Source organism: Lipotes vexillifer, unplaced genomic scaffold, assembly GCF_000442215.2.
Source record: "Lipotes vexillifer unplaced genomic scaffold, Lipotes_vexillifer_v1.1 scaffold153, whole genome shotgun sequence".
In the NCBI taxonomy this organism is placed as follows: domain Eukaryota; kingdom Metazoa; phylum Chordata; class Mammalia; order Artiodactyla; family Lipotidae; genus Lipotes; species Lipotes vexillifer.
This window is the reverse complement of record NW_006774670.1, coordinates 4,926,610-4,943,871: the sequence shown is the minus strand read 5'-3', so window position 1 is coordinate 4,943,871 and position 17,262 is coordinate 4,926,610. Positions and strand designations below refer to the sequence as shown.

General features: G+C 36.1%; 1 protein-coding gene across 1 annotated transcript in view; it reads left to right on the top strand.

Moving 5' to 3' along the window:
• The window catches only part of RFC1 (replication factor C subunit 1), an 84,218-nt gene that overhangs the window by 25,139 nt on the left and 41,817 nt on the right, over positions 1-17,262 (top strand). Inside the window, exon 5 of the mRNA XM_007449429.1 lies at positions 1,361-1,483. Coding sequence (XP_007449491.1) covers positions 1,361-1,483 — 123 coding nt within the window. The remainder of the gene's footprint in view (positions 1-1,360; positions 1,484-17,262) is intronic.

The following is a 17,262-nucleotide window of genomic DNA, read 5'->3' as shown; positions in this document are numbered from 1 at the left end:
ACTCAGGAAGTTTTAGGTTTTGCTTTTTTTGGAGAAGATCTATTTGGTATGAATTCTTAAAATTAGAAATGTAACCTAAGGAAGCATTTATAGATTGTTAGGATTTTGACAGTGGTAGCAAAGATTCTGACTCATTTTCTAAAAGTACTTGAGTGTTTATCATCTTTTACTGCTGTATAGAATTGTAAAGAATTTGAAATAAGTACATATCACCATTTCTCAGGAGTTTCCATCTTTTGGGAAAGTGGAAATTTAATTGATACATTTTAGAACAGTATGAGACAGGATTTAAAAATGCATGGTGAGAGGAAGAGGAAGGACACTAAAGTTTCTGAAACTCCTCTGTTGTGTACCAGATGTATACTAGGTATTTATACTTTGTCTTGATTTATATTTAAGTGCTCTGGGTGATTAGATTGTGGTAGACAGAATAATGGCCCCCAAAGATGTCCACACATCTTTGTATATGTTAGGTTACGTGGCAAAAGGGAATTAAAATTGTAGGTGACATTAAGGTTGATAATCAGATGACCTTAAAGTAGGGAGATTATCTGGATGAGCCCAGTGTGGTCACAAAGAAGATGAAGGCAGAAGAAGAGATTTAGAGAGAGATTGACTGTGGAAGGAGGTTAGAGAGTTAGAGAGATGGCAGCATGAGAAGGACTTTGCCTAATGTTGCAGGCTTTGAAGATGGAGGAAGTGGGGGCCATGAGCTAAGGAGTGCTAGCAGTCACTAGAAACTAGAAAGGTGAGGAAATGGATTCTTCCCTATAGTATCCAGAAAGGATCACAGTCATCCTGATGCTTGATTTTAGTCCAGTGAGACCCAAATTGGATTTCCAACTTCCAGAACTCTGAGATAATACATTTGTGTTGGTTTGTTGTTTTTTTAGGCTGCTTCATGCGGCATGCGAGCTCTTAGTTCCCTGACCAGGGATAGAACCTGTGACCCCTGCAGTGGAAGCACGGAGTCCTAACCACTGGACCGTCAGCGAATTCCCCATTTGCGTTGTTTTAAGCCACTAAGTTTGTGGTGATTTGTCACAGCAGCAACAGAAAAGTAATACAAAGGCTTAACACTGGATAGAAGGCAACCTATGAGAATTTATAAAAGAGATTTGCCTTGAAAAGGGTCTTGAGGAATTGGTTAATAATAACCGCTCTAAGGGAATTCCGTGGTGGTCCAGTGGTTAGGACTTGGTGCTTTTACTGCTGTGGGCCCAGGTTTGATCCCTGGTCGGAGAACTAAGATCCCGAAAGTTGCATGGCACAGCCAAAAAACAAACAAAACAAAAAAACCCACTTTAAAAACACACTATATTATACTATTTTTCAAAGTTTTAAATTTCCTCTCATTTAGATTCAGAATCAGAGGAGACAGTGCAGGTAAAAAACTCCAAAAAGCGACCAGAAAAATTGCCACTGTCTTCTAAGCCTGCTAAAATTCGATACCAGGATCCTGTTACATACATTTCAGAAACAGGTAAGGGTACCAAATATGTTTATTGTTTTAGAAAAAAGCGCAGTGTGTGTTATGTTCTTGAGCTTCTCGTTGGTATCTAAATGTACCTCCTTCACTTTGAACTGAATTTCTGTTGCATTTTTTGGTTTGTTGAATTATATTTACCAGAGGAAGTTTGTGATTATCTTTGGCATTTTCTGTGAGTTAAGGGCCAATTACAGGGGAATTGGTTCTTAGAATTTTTTTAAAGTGCTGTATATTGAAGCATATATGTTGAAGCTCTGTCTTGAATCATATATTCAAATATTATTGGGTTGTTTTAAAAGTTTTTAATGTAAGTTTTTTTATCTTGGGTGTTAAAGTCATAACAATCTAAGTGTATAATGACTATTCATATTTGTGCTTTATAATCTAGCACAGATGTGACCTAAATTCCTTATATTCTCTGGTGACACAAAAGATTTTAGCATTGGCTTTTAAAAAAAATGATTGTTATTGTATTTATATTTATTTGAGCTGTTTTGAGTGGTCAAAAAATAAGACATTTATAAATGTATACTAATCTTAAGATATCATAGTATAATTGTTTCATAGATAGTATTCTTTTTTGGTGAGGAACCCTGAATTATATTGTCATCTTAGGAAAAAACACTTAGATGGGTTCATTATAAACTCATTTAGATTTTAGCATTTTTAACTCCTAGAGGAGACCATCTTCAAATTCACAGAACCTGTTTTATCAGTTCCTATATAGAAATGCTTAAAGGGGCCATGAGAGCATCTGATACCTCATTAGTTTGTTCATCTTAAGGAAAACCTCTGACACCATTATTTTTAGCACTCTGCTACTTGTACTGCTAGTGAAGTGAATACACCTGGTTTGAAGAGACAGGGTAAAAACCACAATTATTTTGACACAGCATGTTACAACTTACATCCAACAGACATTTATTGATTGTCTTTTCTGTCTTAGATACTAGGTGCTGGGATACAAAGATGATTAAAGACTCCTAAGTACTATAGGAATTGCCTGAGGCTGCAATATACAATAGTCAGGGAGAGGGCTTCATGGAGAGGGTAAGATTTGATCTAACCCTTGATGGATGAGCCCGTGATGGAGGGAAAGAACATGTCTGGTTAATAAGATGGGATTATTTAAAGCACAACATCCAGCACAAGGCTTCGTGTATTTGCAGAACACTGAAGAGATTGCTTGCCCACATGATGAGGAATAATGAGAGGTAATGAAGCCAGTTTAGGGAAGATCTTGAAAGCTAGGCAGAGGAATTCCACATAGCAGGGAAGAGGGAACCATTAAAGTTTTTGAACAGTTATAGAATGATGAAAATAGTATTTAAGAGTGATTGCTAGTATTTAAGAGTGATTGCTAGTATTTAAGGTGGGAAGGAGAATAGAAAAATCATAATTGGGGAGGCTGAGGCATTTATGTAATCTACGAGTGAAGTAATGAGAGTCTTAAAAGTTAGCAATAGTTAGGGACTGATCTATAAACATTTTGGGAGATGAGTTATAGGTTAGGTTTTTGGATTACCTATGGGCTTCATTCAGCCATGCTATCTATGGTTTACTATTAGGATAATTAGAGAGCTGATGTTATTAGCATGCTTACATGTAAATTTTTTTTATATTTTAACATCAGCTTTATTGAGATATAATTCACATACCATACAATTCACCTTTAATAGTTTTTTTAATATAATTTTTAAAAATTTATTTTATTTATTTTTGACTGCGTTGGGTCTTTGTTGCTACATGCGGGCTTTCTCTAGTTGCGGCGAGCGGGGGCTACTCTTTGTTGCGGTATGCTGGCTTCTCATTGCAGTTGCTTCTCTCGTTGCGAAGCATGGGCTCTAGGCGCGCGGCGTCAGTAGTTGTGGGGCGTGGGCTCAATAGTTTTGGCTCGCGGGCTCTAGAGCACAGGCTCAGTAGTTGTGGCGCACAGGCTTAGTTGCTCCGCGGCATGTGGGATCTTCCTGAACCAGGGCTCAAACCTGTGTCCCCTGCTGATTCTTAACCACTGAGCCACCAGGGAATCCCCACCTTTAATGTTTTAATGTTATTGGAATTTGCTTACATGTATGGGCTGTTACTTGAGAGTATGAAGGTACTCATGGTAGATAAATTGGTCAGTAAGGAGGGAATGAAACAGGAAAGAAGTCCTTGTGTTGTAGAAGGAAGCTGGGACTGGAAGGTCAGAAGCCCTGCCTGGAGGGTACATCCTTAGTTCCCATCTTACAGTTGTGTGACTGGGCTAAAGGGCAGTGAGTCTGTCTCCCTTTCTGTAAAGCAGAAACACTAATTGAATAGGCTAGTTGGGAAAACTTAATGGGATGATGCATATGAAAGGGCCAGACCCAGTGCCTGAAACATATAAATAACAGGCTGTCAAAAGGAAAAAATAAAAATGAGAGAAGCCCACAGATGAAGCTTTGTAGGCTCTCTGAAACATTTACATATTTGATAAAGTTGTTCAAATGACCAAAGAGAAAATCTAAGTGACATGAACATATTTCCTGTAAAATTTTTTGTAAGCTGAGATAAATTTCTTCATTATGGCCTGTGGCAGATTGACTCTTGAACCTTTCTGTTCTGTTGCTAAATATCTGTTCAGGCACGTTGTGCAAATGTGCTCTTCCATTAAAAGGCTCCCTCTTACATCTGGCCACCTTTGTCAAGTTTTGAATATGTGGGAGGGATACTAAAACCAGTATGGTGATAGGTTTATTATGTAACCGAAGGTGGTGTGATCAGGCTTTCCAGTGACACCCTGAAAACGTCAGTTAGTGTGCAGACAGCGATGGCCTTCAACTGTGGATCAAGGCTATCGTTATCTTGTGATTTTAGGTACACAGAAGGGTCAAACAATTTAAGCTCTGATCACAGGTTTTCTTTAACACGGGACTGTTTATTTCAGACCAGGTATTTTCGAATGTTATTTTCTGAAAAGATAACTATCATCTTAAATGAAATTTTTATGACCATTAGTCAGTATTTATATCACCCTGCCAAGGGTATGTATATGTGAAAGTGAATGTTGTCATCTTAGCAAAAAATCTTGGGGTGCAGTATATCTATCTCATATGATGTTCAGTATTACATAAGTATTCTGCTTTTTCCTGGATTTGAGATACAGGAGAGAAGTTAGCTGTTTTTTTGCCTGTTTTATCTTCTCATACTTTTTTATGCCTTGCAATGATAGGTGAATGGGAGAAGAGCCCTTTTCCTTCCCATCATAAAAGAGAATGAGATGGTTAAAAAGAAGTCTGCAATAAAATTAACATAATAAAATCAGAAATATAATGAGTTTCAAAAAAAAAGTGCAGCTTCTTGAAATTAATAAACTAACTAGAAATTTCTTGACCATAAAATAATTCTTTTATTCTTATTTTTTAAGCTAAAACTACATACAAATTTTCAATGCTGGTTATGAATAAGTATTCATATTGTAGAAATAAATATTTATCAGTATATTGGGACTTGCCTGGCGGTCCAGTAGTTAAGACTTCATGCTTCCAATTCTGGGGGCATGGGTTCGATCCTTGGTCAGGGAACTAAGATCCCACATGCCATGTGGCCAAAAAAAACCCCACAACAATTTATCAGTATAAGGTTAAATAAAATATTTGTGGTAATAAAATTGTACTTTTTTTTTTTTTTTTTGGAGTTTGGAGCTTCTTGTGGAAAAGGATTATATGATATGATTCAGTTTTAAAAACCTGTTAATTCCAAAAGAAACAATTTTCTTTACTATTCCATATTTTATCTTTTATAAACCAACTTTTTTTTTTCCTTACAGCATAGCATGTGTAGTGTTTAAGAACATGAGCTCTTGAGTAGAACCTCCTGCCTGGGTTAAACCTTCATTTACCTTCCCTGTGTCTTAGTTTCCTTGTTTGTAAAATAGGGTATTACTAGTACCTACATCAGAGGCCTTTGTGCTTGATCAAATGAGATAATGCTTGAAAAGCAATTAAAATAGTGTCTGGCACATTACTGAAATGTTCAGTAAGTATTAACTGTTGTTATTATATTTTGACCTGATCGTATACCTACATCTGCCTTTAAGATTATGCTAAAGACATTTGCTTTGCTTAGATACTTAGGGCTTTTTTTGATTTTATAACTGTGCTTTAGAAATTGTATTTGACCCACTTATGTTATAGATGTTCTTTGTCCAGTATGGGAACTACTACATGTGGCTATTGAGCACTTGAAATATGATTAGCCCAAATTCAGAATGTTTTACTTGTGAAGTATAGATTTCAAAGACTTACTACCAAAAAAAGGATAAATTGTCTTATTGGTAATTTTTTAGCATTGATTACATGTTGAAATAATAATCTGAATATGTTGGGATAAGTGAAATATATTATTAAAATTAATTTCATCTCTTTTTCCTTTTTAAAAATGTGGCTTGCATTTTATTCCTGTTGCACAGTGATTTATAAACAATGAGAAACATACTTAGGAAATAACCTTTATTTATTTTTAAATATTTATTTATTTATTTACTTTGGCTGTACTGGGTCTTAGTTGCTCCATATGGGCTCTTAGTTATGGCCTGTGGACTTCTTAGTTGTGGCATGCATGTGGGATCTAGTTCTCCGACCAGGGATTGAACCTGGGCCCCCTGTGTTGGGAGTGCAGAGTCTTACCCACTGGACCACCAAGGAAGTCTTGGAAATAACCTTACTTTAGAAAATAACCTACTAAGCAACTATACTCCAATAAAAATTAATTTTAAAAAAGGTTAAGAAAAGAATATAACCTACTTAACCTACTTCAGGTGCTTTTGTTTGTACTATTACACAATTCTTTAGGCTATATTATTATACAGATCTTTAGGCTTATCATTTAGCTCCATGACACACTTTTCATCATCACTTTGATTAAATTTGTCTTCTATTATGTATTGATTTTTTTAAAGATTTTTTTTGATGCGGACTATTTTTAAAGTCTTTATTGGATTTGTTACAGTATTGCTTCTGTTTTTATGTTTTGGTTTTTTGACCGCGAGGCATGCGAGATCTTAGCTCCCTGACCAGGGATCGAACCTGCACCCCCCTGCATTGGAAGGCGAAGTCTTAACCACTGGACTACCAGGGAAGTCCCTTATTGATTTTTTTTTTTTTTTTTTTTGCTGTACGCGGGCCTCTCACTGCTGTGGCCTCTCCCATTGTGGAGCACAGGCTCCGGACGTGCAGGCTCAGCGGCCATGGCTCACAGGCCCAGCCGCTCCGCGGCACGTGGGATCTTCCCGGACCGGGGCACGAACCCGCGTCCCCTGCATCGGCAGGCGGACTCCCAACCACTGCGCCACCAGGGAAGCCCATCCCCTTATTGATTTTTAAAGTACTTTAACTACATTAGTTTCCCATATTACAGGAAAAGGAAAAAAGTTGCTTATACATATCTTCATAGCTAACCATTGACTGTAGTAAAATGTTCTTGTAGGTTGGTAAAAATCCAAATACTTGTTGTACTGGGTAAATATGTTTACTTTTAGTTGTTTAATGAAGTGAGAGACCTTGAGTTTTGTTTGACACAGATGACCTTTTATTATGCAGTTTCATCAGGGGCTGCTTGTGTTTGGTTGAAAATGGTGGGGGTTTTCTCAGTCTTGAGAATTGTTTATGATGGGTAAATTAAAAAAATTTTTTTATTGGTGTATTGTTGATTTACAGTGTTGTGTTAGTTTCACGTGTACAGCAAAGTGAATATATGCTCATATATATATATATCTCCACTCATTTTTAGATTCTTTTCCCATACAGGTCATAACAGAGTATTGAGTCGAGTTCCCTGTGCTATACAGTAGGTCCTTATTAGTTACCTCTTTTATACATAGTAGTATGTATATGTCAATCCCAATCTCCCAATTTATCCCCTCCCCACTTCCCCCCTGGGTAACCATAAATTTGTTTTCTACATCTGTGACTCTCTTTCTGTTTTGTAAATAAGTTCATCTGTACCATTTTTTTGGATTCCACATATAAGCAATATCATGTGATATTTGTCTTTGTCTGACTTACTTCACTCAGTATGACGGTCTCTGGGTCCATCTGTGTTGTGGCAAATGGCATTATTTCATTCTTTTTTATGGCTGCATAGTATTCCATCATACATATGTACCACATCTTTTTATCCACTCCTCTGTCAGTGGACATTTAGGTTGCTTCCATGTCTTGGCTATTGTAAATAATGCTGCAGTGAACATTGGGGTGCATGTATCTTTTCAAATTATGGTTTTCTCCAGATATATGCCCAGGAGTGGGATTGCCAGATAATATGGTAGTTTTATATGTAATTTTTTAAGGAACCTCCTTACTGTTCTCCATAATGGTCGTACCAGTTTACATTCCCACCAACAGTGCAAGAGTGTTCCCTTTTCTCCGCACCCTCTCCATCTCTCTACCCCCTCTTCAGCATTTGTTATTTGTAGACTTTTTTTTTTTTGCGGTACGCGGGCCTCTCACTGCTGTCGCCCCTCCTGTTGCGGAGCACAGGCTATGGACGCGCAGGCTCAGTGGCCATGGTTCACGGGCCCAGCTGCTCTGCGGCATGTGGGATCTTCCCGGACCAGGGCACAAACCCATGTCCCCTGCATCGGCAGGCGGACTCTCAACCACTGTGCCACCAGGGAAGCCCTGTAGACTTTTTAATGATGGCCATTCTGACTGGTGTGAGGTGGTACCTCATTGTCATTTGGATTTGCATTCCTCTAGTAATTAGTGATGTTGAGCATCTTTTCATGTGATTTTTGGCCCTCTTTATGTCTTCTTTGGAGAAATGTCTATTTAGATCTTCTGCCGATGTTCTGATTGAGTTGTTTGGTTTTTTTTTTTATATTGTATTAAAAAATGTACAAACAGGAGCTGTTTGTATATTTTGGAGATTAATCCCTTGTTCGTTGCTTCATTTACAAATAGTTTCTCCCATTCTGTGGGTTGTTATGACTGGTAATTTTTATTGAGCATGTAATCCCATAGGCTGATAGTGTTCTTGAAGTTATAATTATTTTGGGGATATTAAGTGGGAAAAAATTGGGAATGTGGTGTTCTCCAGGTTACCATATAATATCAGTGACCTGTGACTCGGGAAAATAGCAGCAGAAAATATTATTGGGGAATGTGTGTGCTAATTTTTAGTGACATATCACTTTGTGTACCAGATAAATAGGAATAGATTTCTGTATAGGATAGAGAACTCTTAGATATTTTCAGGGAAACCCAGTGTGACTGAGACAGAGAATTTCCTTGAAGTGAGAGGAAACCTAAGAACTGTGTATTATATTTCTTTCATTATACTTGTTCAAAAATTAATATGGATTTAAAATCAATATTAAAAAATTAATAATACTATTAATATTTATAGTCTTTATAAGACTATAAAAGAAACTAAGTTTAGATTTTTGAGGATGAGTATTTAGATTAATATTATTTAGAATTACCTAAGTAACACATTCTCACTGAAAAAGAAACAATTCAGATAAAAAATGTTCCATTCCTTCATCCATCCCTTTTGCACTACATAGCTATATAAATTTAAAAAATATATATATACACACATATATATTTACATATATACACGTATTTGAGAGTGGCATCTTGTAACATTTCTGCAGCTTGCTTTTTCATAACTTAATGTCTCCTTCCCTTCCTCCTTCCTTCTCTCCTTTTCTCCCCTCCCTCCCTCCCCACCCCTCAGCCTCTCTCTCTTTCAATACAGAAAGATTCCTATCTCATTCTTTTAAACTTCTGCATAGTAAATTTTAATAGTATGCATTTAATTTTTCTCATACTCTTATTTTGGATATTGGATTATTGATGTGAACATACTTGTTTATGCTTCATTGTAATAGAACATATTGAACCATCAATAAGTGGACAATTCACAATGAAGAATATTATCACTTAAAAGAGAATAGAATTTCTTGAGGTTAAGTGGCATTTGTTTTAAGGGTGTAGTTTATTCACCTATATTATGGAGAATAGAAGGGGGTTCCACTTTGTGCTTCTCAGGTCCAGAAAAGGGACTTTATGTTTATCCTTATGAAATTTTTTTTCTGAAAATTTTTTTCTGAAACTCTTACGTTTTTATCTTGTTAGCTTCCAGGGTTTTGTATTCTGATTCTGTCATCTTCTTCTTTTTTTTAATTTTACATTTGAATAGTTTCATTTAACAATATTAAATTCTCACTGATTTATTTATTTAACAAACGTGATTGTTCACTGTTTGTGCCCAACAGCATACTGGACAATCTATGAAATAGATAAGAGAATAAAGTTCAGCCCTGTCTTCAAGGGCTTAAACTCTACTGGGGAGATAAGCCTTTTACATAAAAATTGTAATACAAGGAAACAATCAACAGTGATAAAAATATCTTCCAAGGATATTTGGGCATGAGAGAGGTAACTTTTATTTTGGAAGTTCAGGAAACATTTCCTGGGAGAGAGAGAAATTTGAGATAAACGTCAAAGGTTTTGGTAGGACTTAACATGGAGATTTAGGTACTGTGTATACTAGAAAGGAGAATAATGTGAAGTTTGGAAATCAGTAGTGCTATTTCATGTGCATTATTCACTACTTTCTAACTTACAGAAAGAGGAAAATCTACTTTAAAAAATTCAATTTATAAACTTTCACAGATTTACTTACACCAGATTAATACTACCTAGTATTGTATCATACCTTGTATTTTCTTAATTACAGTATCATCTGTGTAGGAATCTCTTACTTTACTTGAAACCTCTGTGTCCATGTGAAAGGCAGGGAGAATTCGACCTTAATAATGTTAACATAAATTTTGTCTTGTATACTATTATAAATTTTTTTCAAAACACTTTTATACTGACTTCATGGAGTGGAATAACATTATTATATGGCTTATATTTCCTATCTGTCTCATTTGATCTTCAAAACTACCTAATATTAGGGCTGACTTGCTTTAAGAAAACTTACTCTCAAAGAATCAATTTTCAGTCTAAGGTTGCACAAAGCTTCAGTGTGAAAGAATCCTGTAGTTGTTTGGATGCCCCTCATCCACTTATTTTTTATATCATCTGATTTCATATCTTCTGCAGATTTGATAAACCTATCTGTGTATTTCTTTCTGAATCATTAGTAAAATTGTTTAGTATTAAGGGACATGTAAAGAAACCTTTTTCAAAATTGACATGATTGAATATCAGCATCCTGGATACAGCTTTTCAGTTTCTTCTGAAGAGCTTTTCAATTAGTTATGAATCTCAGAAACCACTGTTACGTATCTTGTATTTCTCCATCTTGCCATAAATCAGTGCGTCTTAATCAAGGGTGATTTTGCCTTCCAGCAAAAAATCTGGCATATCTGGAGTGCTATTTTTGGTCATCACAACTGGTGGATGCTGCGGCATCTAGTTGTTAGAGGCCAGACTTGCTACTAAACATCCTACAGTGCACCAGAGAGCCCCCTACAACAATTATTTGGCTCAAAATGTCAATAATGCAGAGGTTAAAAACCCTGCCATAGCCTATCGGAAGACAATTTGGTAGATGCTTTGTTACAGTCCAGACATCCCTATTTCTAATATTCATCTCATCTACTAGTCCTGTAACTCAAAGAATAAATGATGGCTCAGGCCAGCATAGTTTAATCTCAGTGAATCTCTGTCTGCTTCTGTTAAATACTCTCTTTTTGGTTTTTGTTTGTTTTTTATTTTAATTTTTTATTGAAATATAGTTGATTTATAATGTGTTAATTTCTGCTATACAGCAAAGTAATTCATTTATACATATAAATATTCTTTTTCATATTCTTTTCCATTATGGTTTATCACAGGATACTGAATATAGCTTACTGTGCTATACGGTAGGACCTTGTTGTTTATCTGTTCTATATATAATAGTTTGCATCTGCTAACCCCAAACTCCTGCTCCATTCCTCCCTCCCCCCACCCTTGGCAACAACAAGTCTGTTCTCTATGTCTGTGAGTCTGTTTCTGTTTTGTAGATGAGTTCATTTGTGTCATTTTAGATTCCACATATAAGTGGTATCACATGGTATTCGTCTTTCTGACTTACTTCAGTTAGTATGATAATCTCTAGTTGCATCCATGTTGCTGCAAATGGCATTTCATTCTTTTTTTATGGCTGAGTAGTATTCCATTGTGTATATGCACCACATCTTTATCCATTCATCTGTCAATGGACATTTAGGTTGTTTCCATGTCTTGGCTATTGTGAATAGTGCTGCTGTGAACAGTGGGGTGCATGTATCTTTTTGAATTATAGTTTTGTCCAGATATATGCCCAGTAGTGGGATTGCTGGTTCATACGGTAGTTCTATTTTTAGTTTTCTGAGGAAACCTCCGTGCTGTTTTCCATAGTGGTTGCACCAACTTACACTCCCACCAATAGTGTAGAAGGGTTCCCTTTTCTCCACTCCCTCTTCAGCATTTGTTATTTGTTGACTTTTTAATGATGGCCATTCTAACTGGTGTGAGGTGATATCTCATTGTAGTTTTGATTTGCATTTCTCTAATAATTAGCCATGTTGAGCATCTTTTCATGTGACTGTTGGCTATCTGTAAATACTCTCTTTTTGCCCTGCTCGATATTGTTGTGCAGAATTGTAACCAAACCTTTCTCCTTCTATATTTCTGTAGTTGGGGATCTGCCTTTCTCTTTTCAACAATTAGGACTCCATTTCTCCTCTTTAATCGTTAGAGACTTCTTCCATTTTGTATGATGATTCAAGGTCACTGATATCCTTTAGCAATTTCATTCCCAAATTCATTTTGACTAAAGCATCATTATAAGAGCTAGATGCTTTCTTATAGTCTTTTTTCCCTAGTTTGCTCTTCAGTCCCCTTTCAGTAGTGCATATTATGAGACCTGAAAAAAAATTCAGTGGCATATGAAGAAGGAGAACTGAAAAGGACATAGTGAATAATGAAGCACTAGAGTATCTGGAATGATTATTGAGTGTCTGAAACATCTTTGAAAATGAACAGACTGTTGTTTTCTGGTGACACATATTTTGTTGTCAGGTACTTGTGAAAGTATGAGAGATACAGGATTGTATTCCAGAATGCTAAGGAAGTAGGATTATGTTATGAAAATGTCATTAAGCACTAATAAAACAATATACAGGTGATTTATACTTGGTCTTAGCATAGAAACCAGCGTTGTTATGTCCTCTCATGTGCGGGGAAGTGGAATGTGAATGGAAGTGGTGAATCGCATTGCTGAACCACTCCCTTAACTCTTCCGAACAGTCGAGTTTTCCTTCTGTTGCCCGTTTCATGCTTTAGAGTTGTAAGAAGCTCTGGATAATGTACCTGTGGCTAGTTGTCTAAGCCCTCCCTCCCCTAACCCTGAACCTCCTTTTTCTTTTCCTGTGAGATGCAGTGGAGATGGAGGAAGGAGGTGAGTAAGTAGTAAAATGTTGCACTTTCTTCTCCTGCATTGTTTTCTTAGTAATTGAAACCAGCTGTGACTTTCCATGGACTGTTCTTCCTGCTCTGGGGAGGACTCTATATGGTAGATAACATCACAGCACAAGCCAGTACTTTTTTCTCTTAATGATAAATATCATTACTTAGCTACCTCACTAGACCTCACGAATTATTAAGTAATTTTATTCTTAAAATATAACTGACTCCATTTGATTCTAAGAGGATTTATTAGTAAAGAATCGTATCTCTAAATTTCTTGATTAAGGATGAGCAGTCTCAATTTTATTTCATTATACTGAAATATATCTGATTCACCACATAAATCATTCAGTGATTCACCCCAGAATGTCCGATTCTCACACCCCATAAGCAGTGCAAAGATGATAGGTGTAGTTTCTTTTCCAACGACTTAATTAACAAATATTTATTGAAGACTTGGAATATGCATGAACCGTTCTCTGTGTCCACAACCAAAATGACAGTTTGGATTTTTGACTCAAGGAAGTATTGAAAAGGAACTTAGTAGAAAAAGGCTCTAAAGACTCAGATTCCCTTTTTAGTTTTTGACTTGTTGAAAAATAAATTATTTTTAATCTCTGTAACCAGATTCTCTAGGATGGTCTCCATTAATTTGGTTTCTGTGTATTTCACACTGAGGGAAAAAAATCAGAATCCCAAACTCTCAGCAGTAGGAACTTCAGAATTAGATTTTTTTAGAGACCTGCACATTATTTTCTTGCTCTTTCATTTGTTATCCTTTTAAATAAATGAATGTATCTAACTCAGAGTGGCAAAGCAATCTTCTCTTCCAGGCAATTCCTCTGCTGTGTGTTGGATAATGCTAGTTTACGTGGTGATTCTTACCACATTTGAGGTTATGTTGTATATAAATAAAAATAAATGGTGTTTTTATAAGGAGGCAGATATCCTGGGGGAAGGTTCTAAGTGTTCCGTTACCCATGATTTTCAGCTAGGTCACAGAAATTTGACTTAGATCTATTTATCATTATTTTAAGTTAATGCGAAGAAGAGAACACAGTTTTGCCTTTGGCTTCTGACAAGGCAGAACAAATTTAGGCTCATTAGAAAACAAGAGCAAATGTTAAAAAAGAAAAACAACCATAACTTTATTTGGGATGTTTCATGTCTACATACTGTGTAGAATCGTAAAATATTTATTTTACATAAGGATGGTCACAGCCTTATAGTTACAGGTCCATGTAACTATAAGGACTGTGGAGAAGTTCACAAATCACAGGGCACTAAATAAGCATTAAATCAAGCAAGTCAATATTTTTTTTTTCCTTTTTGCATAACTGTATTTCACTAGAATTGCTCCTGCTTTCCAAGGGGACTTGGAGAACCATTTATTTTGTGGTTAGTAGAGAACAAAGGACCTTGTATACAATTTTTGCTTAGTACAGTGAAAACATACTTGAAATTTCATGCAGAATATTTCCATATTTTTTCTTGAAAATTACATTTTTACGCAGTATTTATGAAAAGTTTATAAAATTATGCCTGTGTTTAGATGTAGTATATTTTTGGAATCTGTAGCTTGAAGACATTGTTAACTTTAAACAACCATTGTAAAAAGATCTCTAGTAGAGAAGGCTATGGAAAGAAGGTGTCTTTTAGGAGTGATGTTTAAGGCTAACCTAAAGAACAAAGTGATGCATTTTTGGTTTTTTGCCAACTTAATTTTACTGTTTTCATAATTTTTTTTTGAGCTTTGAAATTTGGGCTTAATTTTTTATGACTGCATGAATTCATTGTATGACTAGATCACAATGTATATAGCCCTTCCAGTTTTAATTATTTTTGTTGCCTACATTTTTAATGTTTTTAGTAGTGTGATGAATGTATATAAATGTTTGTCAGCACCTCTCATTATCTCTAAGAATTACTATGCTAAAGGTTATGAACTTCTTTAAGGTTCTAGATATATTTTGCCAAATTGCTTTCTAGAAAAGTCATACTGTTGGGTTGACCAAAAATTTCGTTCGGGTTTTTCGTAACATGTTACGGAAAAACCCAAACAAACTGTTTTGGCTGACCCAGTAGTTTACACTTTCATAGTTAGTGTTTATATTAGTACAGACTTGTCACATTCTCACCAGTATTGAGTATAGTAGCTACAAAATCTATGTGACTATCCACAGATTTTTCACAATTATAGAAGGGAAAATCTTAAAAGAGTTTGTCTGGTCCAACATTTTGCAGAGGACAACAAATCCCAGATAATTAATTAAAATAACAATAGAAAGCCGAAGTCAGGTTAGCATTTTAGTTTTCTGGACTTCTGGTTCAGTATTGTTTTCACCAGAGAATACTGCTTTATTGTTTATTGAATGTTTATTATAACATGGCGAGGTACTATACTGGGCACTTTGATTTTTAAAAATCTAATCTTTCAAATAACCCAAATGGTGAGTGGTTTGAAACTTTACCATTTGTAGGGAAGAAGAGCTAAAGAAGAGAACAAAGGCAGTCTTCAAACACTGAATGTGAAAAAAGATTAATTAGGGAAAATAGGTGGAATTCACAGGGAAGTGTTTTGGCTTAATGTAAGGAAGAACTTTTCTAAAGAATACAGTAGTGCTGTTCACCAAAGAGGAGGTCACGTTGAATTACACTGCTCCATTTTGAAAGTATTTAAGCCCAGTCTGCGTTTACCAGGAATGTGGAAAATGGAATCCATGTATGGAATAAGAAAACTAGTTGACTAAAGATAATGCATTATAAAGAATGTGGTAGAGTACCTGGCATGGAGTTTAATGCTCAATAATGATAACTATTATAAACTAATTATATCATAAATTAGGTAAAAAGATACCATGAAGTCCCAGAAGCTAGTGACAGAATAAGCAGAGATGCTAATAAATAATGAAAGAAGTAAGCAAAGAAAAATGGAGAGGAGGGAGAAACTAAAGCCAAACCTTTTCTGTCTCAGAAAGCCAAGGGGACGGAGAGTTTCTAGGAGATAGTCAATTTGTTGTAAAATATTAGATGTAGGTTAAAAAGAAAGAGAAGTGTAATATACAGATAAAAAAGATACGGTGAAAGAAATGAAAAATCACCCACAATCCCCTATCCAGAGATAAAAGTTGATAACATTTTATTCTTTTCAGATCTTTGAATGTGAATTTAAAAGCATATCTATAAATATATAGATGGGTAGATTTAGATATATCACTAAACATCTTGTAATATCTCTTTTATCACTTAATACACATATGAATATCTTGATTGTCAGTAAATATGGATATGCATTATAATTTTCTGTTGCTGCATAATTCATTACATGGTTGAACATAATAGTAGGTATTCAGGTTATTTGTTTTCTCACTTTATAAACAATGTTCACTTATCTCTATCTTTGGTGCAACTGTCATAGTTGAGGCTGTCTTTTTTGCCTAAACTGTATTAGTCCCTTAATTTTTCCTTCATCTTTTCTTGCCCTCTTGCGGTCTGTTCTCCATACTTTTGAATGGACAAATGCCATGATAAGCATTTTTGTACATATATCTTTGTGTACGTGTTCATTTGTTTTGGTTTTTTTTTGGCCTCGGTGTGCAGCATGTGGGATCTTTGTTCCCAGACCAGGGATCGAACCTGCGCCCCCTGCAGTGGAAGCGCGGGGTCTTACCCACTGGACAACCATGGAAGTCCCTGATTTTATTTATTTATTTATTTTAAATTTTATTTATTTAATTTATTTATTTTTGGCTGCGTTGGGTCTTCATTGTGGTGCGCAGGCTTCTCATTGCGGTGGCTTCTCTTTTTGCAGAGCCCAGGCTCTAAGCCCGTGGGCTTCAGTAGTTGTGGCTCGCGGGGTCTAGAGTGCAGGCTCATTAGTTGTGGCGCACGGGCTTAGTTGCCCCGCTGCATGTGGGATCTTCCTGGACCAGGGCTTGAACCCGTGGCCCTGCATTGGCAGGTGGATTCCCAACCACTGCGCCACCAGGGAAGACCCCCTGTTTCGTTTTTAGACTAATTAGTTAGAAGTGGAATTGCTGGGACTTTCCTGGTGGTCCACTGGGTAAGACTCTGTGCTTCCAATGCAGGGGGCCCGGGTTGGATCCCTGGTCAAGTAACTAGATGCCACATGCATGCTGCAACTAAAGATCCCGCGTGCCGCCATGAAGATCCTGCGTGCAGCAACTAAGACCTGGTGCGGCCAAAATAAAAAAAAAATTAAAAAAAGAAGTGGAATTGCTGGGTCCAACTAATGGGTACGCGTATGTGAGGTTTTGATACATGTTGCAAGATTGCCCCCCATAAAGATTTTTTTTAATTTACTATTTAAAAATACTGTTGCCTATTGCGTATATAAAGGTC